The sequence below is a fragment of the Danio aesculapii genome, chromosome 9, assembly GCF_903798145.1.
Source record: "Danio aesculapii chromosome 9, fDanAes4.1, whole genome shotgun sequence".
NCBI classification, from domain to species: Eukaryota; Metazoa; Chordata; class Actinopteri; order Cypriniformes; family Danionidae; genus Danio; species Danio aesculapii.
Genome location: NC_079443.1, coordinates 7,873,397 through 7,880,842, shown reverse-complemented (window position 1 = coordinate 7,880,842; position 7,446 = coordinate 7,873,397). Strand labels below are relative to the sequence as shown.

General features: G+C 34.0%; 1 protein-coding gene across 1 annotated transcript; it reads left to right on the top strand.

The window, feature by feature from the left end:
* The first annotated feature begins 2,089 nt into the window (after positions 1-2,089).
* sumo3b (small ubiquitin like modifier 3b) lies at positions 2,090-6,540 on the top strand. The gene is made up of 4 exons (XM_056465719.1): positions 2,090-2,213; positions 2,772-2,900; positions 3,005-3,076; positions 5,646-6,540. Exons 1-4 carry the CDS (start codon positions 2,193-2,195, stop codon positions 5,706-5,708), a joined length of 285 nt encoding a protein of 94 aa, XP_056321694.1. The 5' UTR covers positions 2,090-2,192; the 3' UTR covers positions 5,709-6,540.
* The last annotated feature ends 906 nt before the right edge of the window (positions 6,541-7,446 follow it).

The window sequence follows — 7,446 nt, the reverse complement described above, 5'->3', positions numbered from 1 at the left end:
TTATATTTTTGATCAGTGTTGGGGAAAGTTACTTTTGAAAGTAATGCATTACAATATTGATTTACCCCATTCCCCAGCCCTATCCTATTGAAGCCCGTTCCCGTCACTGAATGATAAAAAAAAGTTATAAAGTCACAATTCTGAGTTAAACATTATTTAAAGATTTCTTTGTAATTATTATTATATATTTTTTTCCAATTATTATTTTTATTATTATTATTTTATTCAGTGGCGGGAACGGGCTTTCATACCATTCTTCCATAACTTGTTATATTCCTTAGTTTTTATGATAAGTAACACAATGTGTTACTTTTGAGTTACTTTTCCTCACCTTTGCTGAAGCTTGAACTTGCAGGGGTTTTTTTCTTCTTTTTTTTAAATAGAGGAGCTCTGCAATTAACAATGCACTGTATAACCTACACCTGTAACCTGCTGGGGAAGGGGATTGTAGGAGATTGGGAAAACTAATTAAATAATCTTATAAAAAGGGCAGGTTCTGTTGTGGGGTGTGTACTCCCCACTATAGAAGAGATTGCATATGATCGAATGATGGGCAAGTTTGTCAGTATGATGAACCATGATAATCATCCCCTTTATGATATAGTCCAAGCGTGTGCAAGCTCTTTTAGTGCAAGATTAATTCAGCCCTGGTGTTACAGAGAAAGATACAAGAAGTCATTTTTACCAACAGTGATCAGATTTTATAAGATGAGTTATGCTGAATTGTAATAGTTAGAAGATATGGACAAGTGTCTCCTCATTGTTTGAAACTAAGGTGTGCAGTGTGAATGTAATTTTATTATGGTTTTAATATATCTGGAACTCATTTTATCATGGAGAGCTCTGCTGTGATGTGAATTTCTCTTGGGGATTAATAAAGTCAAACAAACAAACATTCAAACCTACATTTACCTTTAAAAAACACAATGTTTTAGGATAATGTTATCTTCTGGAAACTTCCTGACCCCAGAGCTATACAAACTGTATATACAGATTAATGGAAGTTTGAAGCAATGTGTTTGCTACTTTTGTACTTTTTTCTTATTGCATAAAATCACTGTCCATTGAGACTCCCTTTTCCTTTTCTTCCATGCATTCAAAATAATAAACACATTGGACACATGATTGATTGTGACTACAATGATTTTAATTCAGCAGTTTATTTTTTAAAAGCTAATTAATTGAAATAAAATGTAACTTGCATTACATTTTTTAAAAAGTAACTTAAATATTATTGCTTAATATTTTAAGTAATGCATTACTTTACTCTTTACTTAGAAAAGTAATATTATTACTAAGTATTACTAATTATTATAAGTACTCACGTTACTTATAATTGTCTTTGATTATATATATAGAATTATTTGAATATGACTAGTTTGTTTTTATTATGAATAAAATGATAATCTACTTTTGCAGCTGTTATTCATAGTTTACTGGTATAAAACATTTTTCGTGCTGTTTTGAGATTGTGTAAAGTTTTTTTATTATACGTTTTTATAATTAACAAAGGATTTGCATGCCTTTATTAATGTCATTTTTTCATATTAATGTAACTTATTTAAGCTTTGCACGTGTGATGCTCAATAATTTTTCAAAATACATACATAAATCATCTTTCATAAGACTGGCAAAAGCCATTTCATCTTTTAATTTGATGGGATTTGAATTTGAAAGTTCAGCCAAAAATGAAAATGTACTTACATTCATGTGGCTCAAAACTTAAAAGCCTTTCTTTCCACTGTTGAACAAAAGAAGATATTTTGAAGAATGCTGGAAACAGCAGCCTATGCTATTCCTACAAGAACAACAAAAATATTATGGTAGTCAATGGCTGCTACTTTTTAACATTCTTCAAAATATCTTCTATTTTTGTGTAACAAAAGAAACTCAAACATGTTTTGAACAAGTGGAGGTTGAATAAAAGGTCACAGTTTTCACTTTTGACTGAACTGTCCCTTTAAGGCCCTCGGGATTGATCACGTGGTTCCAACCTGTCCAATAATATCGCCGAGTTGATTTTTTTGCGCGTTCCTCTCTGCTTGGAATCACGTGTTCTGACCCGGGCCAATCAAATGAGCGAATCCGGTTTGCGCGTTCTTGCCGAGCGCGGGGAGGACAGAAGCGGGTAGTAGCGCACTCGTGCCGCCGTCACATCCACATTCAGCCGGAGAATCCACATTTCTACAAAAATGTCAGAAGAGAAGCCAAAGGTACTTGCATGTTTCTTTGTTCTGCGCTCCAGCAGCACGTGGGGGATTATTTTGATGTATGAATGTAGATAGTGTGACTCCTGCTATTTATATGTGTTTAGAAGGGAAACAAAGAGGTTTTCAACAAAGATTGTGCGCATTTTCCGCACGTGGCCATTAAACAAAATCTGATATCAAACTACATGCATATTCTTAGCATCTCATGTCGCTAATAGTCAAACTGGCGGATTTGAAGCGTCGTTTCAGCATCGAGATGTTCGGATTGGCTTTCATTCATGGCGGATAGTGGCTTCAAGTTTGCGCCAAACGCGCTTGCACAGAAAACGACGCGCTGTCTGAAGTGTCGCATAGGTTTTTAAGCAGCGTCCTGGTTTTAGCATTAATATAGATCATATAGACTCAGTCAGCTGTGAAGCTATTTCAAAACCTGTTATTAATTTAATAAGGACACCTCCAATGTTTTAATAGCTGCTGCTGGACAATGTGGCTTTAGCACAAACGCTGCACATGTTTATTGTTCATGTATGATGATCACTCACTCTGCGTTTGTTCTTCCAGGAGGGAGTCAAGACTGAAAATGACCACATCAACCTGAAAGTAGCGGGTCAGGATGGGTCTGTGGTACAGTTTAAAATCAAGAGGCACACTCCTCTCAGCAAACTGATGAAGGCCTACTGCGAGAGACAGGTAAGAGGAGCTACAAACATCCCACATCTGCACACATCATCCTGCCCTGCTTCAGTGTGCTGCTTGTTGATGTACATATCTTTAATATTCAAATTATGTTTTAGGGTTTATCCATAAGGCAAATCAGGTTCCGGTTTGATGGTCAGCCTATCAATGAGACGGACACACCTGCACAGGTTTGTGCCTTTTTGGGTTTTAATTTTGTTTAATTTTCTTTTTACTTGTTTGATTGCCGATTTACAACATGAGCTCATTCGTTCTTGCTTCAGCTGTAATATATTAATCAGCTCAATCTCAAAGTGTTAAGTCTCAAAATTATTTTTAACAAATCAAACAAACTCAAAATGCATCAATATAGAATGTATTTTTATTCTTTTATGCCCTTGCTTTTATTACTTGCACATATTTTGGCTTGTCATTTAAAATGGTCTATTGTTTAATCTTGTTAACTCAGTTGTTGACAGTGGTTTGTTGCATTCAATTTTCGATTCAAAAGAAATTAATAACTTACTGAAAGGTTAAATGGTGCTAAGATAATATACTCAACTTGTGAGGTTTGTGGTCAAAAACGGCTGCTTTGAAAGCAAAAGGCAATCTAATTTCATCTAGAAGAAACTTTTGATGCTGTGCGCAATCAAAATTTGAAGTTTATTTAGACACCTCAATCTCAAACAATTTTAGATGTGGTTAAAGTTTAAAACAATAAAGAGTATGCAATCCATGTGAAAATATAGTATGCATTTAGATGCAAATTATATATTACTTTAATACAATTTCACAAGATGAATTAACTATTTGGAAAGAATTAAAAAATGTATCTTGATAATTAAGGGAGTGCATAAAATGTAAGAATCTACAAGCTAATTATCACAAGTTGGTTCTTTTATTGAATCTAAAAAATTCAATAAAGAAAAAGATCCAAATTAATCAGTGTTTTGTTTTCAGTGGAGACTAACTGTATTCAAGTATGCAGTATATAAATAATCAAATGTAAAATAGTACAGCATATTCTTTTTTTTATAAACAATTCAATAAAATTAGTTACAAATGGTACAAATTGTTATGCTTGAACACTTTTAAACCCCTAACACAGTCACAGGCCTAAAAAAACAATTGCAAAATTACAATATAATCCAAACTCAACATTGCATATACTTGAGATGCAGATGATCACATTGCGATATCGATGCTGAAACGATAGCTTGTGCAGCCATAACGCAAAGCATTCAAGATTTGATAGTTGAAGTTAAACATTTCATCAGATCTTTCATTGCCAGTTCATCCTCTGTGATGTTTTTTGCAGCATTAAACCTTAATGTGTTCTTTTGCTCAATTTGAGACCTGTCTGCTAAACCCAAACACGATCCACACAAGCAGAAACTGTCCTTGTGCAAACAAGAAGCAAGTTTTAAACTAAACGTATTGAACAGTTATTGACATGTTTTATTAGGGGAGAGTTATGTGCTGTTAAATGTTAGTTATAGCACACACTATTCAGAAGGTACAGGGATATTTTCATGGTCTAATGACTGGGAGTTGGTCCAGTTAATAAATACAAATAAATTAATTGCCTTTCCCTATATACCTTGCATATGGGATCAAAATCCCACCAAATGTGTCATGGATTAAAAATAAGCGTAAATGTAAAAAATTGACATTGAATGCAGGTTGTGTAAAAGTGTACTTTTATACAGTATTTTTTAATTTATTTGTAGTTATAATTTTTTTTTTTTATCTGTGGTTGCGATACATTTGGTGAGATTTTGATCCAATACTTTCATCTAGCTGATGCCGTTAAGCATTTCTACTTTGCCAGTAGCATATTTGAACAGAGCCCATTGGGTTTCTATGTTCCACTGTCGAATTTTTGGAGGTTTATGCTGAATGCAAGAAATGCTACTGTAGAAGCAGCTCAAACTTGCACTCATTCAGTGTAGAAAGACATGGGAGCTGCTTCATGTTTAACTGAAATTAATAAAAAAAAAATAATAATAAATTAAATCATGAGCATCCAATCACAGCACTCGACACTTGTGCCACCATATGTGCTCCACTCCCACAGCCACAGCTCTTACCAAGCTGACCGATCACAGAACTTGTGCTCTGCTTTACCATGATTTTGAGGCGTTCATCAGAGTATAGTTGAGCTGCACAATATTGGAAAAATCTGACAATGCAATATTTTGTTTTACTTTAACTTTATATATATATATATATATATATATATATATATATATATATATATATATATATATATATATATATATATATATATATATATATATATATATATAAATCTTTTTTTTTTTTTTATATGAATATTATTACACCAGATGATTTGTATAGCTCTATTTGGAATGATTTCATTAATTTAGATTGACTAGAATGATCAAGTCTTTTTCTGTGCAGTGGATCTGGATAAATTATAATAAATGACAAGCATAATTAAATAAACAGTGCTCTATGGTTTTCTGGAGAGTCCAACAGTATTCAAGTACAAAAATTGAAGTGTAAAATGTAAAATAAGTAATTGTATTAATCTTTAATTAAAAAAAAAAAAATCTAATCTTGCAATGGGACTATGGCAGATACACGCCTTGCTCAAATGATATATTGTTCAGCGCTAGAGTATAGTGACTGGCTATGTTAGATCTACCTCATCTTGCTGCTGAAGTATCAGTTTCACTATAGGAATCAAATGTTAATCTTTGTAAATCAGTCTTTTAATGTGATATGGGTTTTCAGCTGGAGATGGAAGATGAAGACACTATCGATGTATTCCAGCAACAGACTGGTGGATCCTGCTAAAACATCAAGCACCATGTGGATGAAGTTTCTTCATTTGTGCTCCTCTTCACTTCCACTGCAGTTCAGGGCCCGAATGGAAGAGGCTTTGGAAATCTAATGTATAAGTTAAACTATTTCCCCCTTTTTTTTTCTTTTTTTTTAATCCAAAGACCTCATTTCCATTTTTCAGTGTTCTCCCTGAGCTGATTTGGAAATGACAGTTTTTGTTTTTCTCCCCCTCCTCTACCCTTTTGGAGTTTATTGTATGCTTGTTATATACATTTTTGTATTCTGTACGTATGTTTGCACCTCCCCCATCTATTTTTATATACAAGGAGGGATGTTTTGTGAAAGGATGTTTGTGACTTCTTAATATGGTCTCAGATTTTGTTTAATTGCGGTAAACGGCTAAACTTCAAGACGCCCTTTTTATGGACTGTTTCTCATGTCGGCATTGCAATGTTGTGTTTCTCTTACAACTCAGGTTTGATGAAGCTAGATCGTGGATTGTTTTTCAGTAGACATTTTTAATTTTAAAAAGCTTTGATGCATTTGTCTTTAAAAGTTGGCTATTTGCTTCAGTATGCGTTTCATGATGTACAAATGAAGTTGGCCTTGATTTTATTGTCCTATAATTTGCCCTCCACAAATATGTCATATTGTAAATGCCACTCATTTAGGCTCATTGGCACATCAAGTGTATGAATAGCTGATCTGCTGTGAATGCAGCTCAACTCATGCCAGATTGGTGTGAGGATTCATTGTAATAGGAATGGCAGGGGTGTTTTTGGAGAGCAGAGGATCCTGTGTTGGCCAATTACTACTGTATATAATAAATCTAGTTTGATACTGATCTGCGTTTGTCTAGTTCTTAAGGCTGAAACGTTATAATGGTTTGCCACTAGGTGGCGCACTTGTGCTATGCTTTAGGGTTTTAAATAACTTTTTTTTTCTTTCTATTTGTTACTTTCCCACAAAGTGTACACTGTGGCGTGTACTGTCAATTATTAATTTTAAGCAGAATATGTGCATTTAAGTTCTTAGCATTATTTTCTCACTCAGACACAAGCACCGTGGCACATCTGAGTGAAGTTAATTCGTACAGATTTCTTTTTCCAAACTTAAACGTAACAAACAAAATCAACACAATTCAGTAAAGAATAGAAATGCATTTCTAAAGTATATTGATAAGTTATAAAATAAAAACAAATTAGATGTTGCCTGAAGAACACCTGAAGAGGTCAATAACCACAAATTTTCTATAAATTGTGTAATATAGACATGGGCTGTGCAACATTTATTGCAGCAAATTCAAAACCGTAGAGAACTATTCTAGTTTTGTGAAGACCAATCTAGTTTTGAACACAAAAGAAGATGCAGTATATTGAACTGAAGAAACCTGGAACCATTGACTTCCTTACTAGGAAGAAGTTCAGTGGTTACTGGTTTCCAACCTTTTTCCAAGAGGTATTTTGTTCGACAAAAAAACAGAACTGGTAGTAAAGCTTGAGTAAATAGCGCAATTTGGAATTTTGGGTGTAATGCCCGTTTTGGAGACATGTTTGGGTCATTTTGTGCCTGTCAGTGGCTAAATCCAGCTTAATGTGTTAAAATCAGACTAGTCTGTCGCTTAACCCTACCCCTCACAGTGACGTCACTATCTCAGCTTGCATCAATAAGGCTGCATCCAGATACTATTGGTCTCTTTAGCTACTGAAGAAACCTTAACATTCTCAACTGCGGAAATTTTATTTATTTT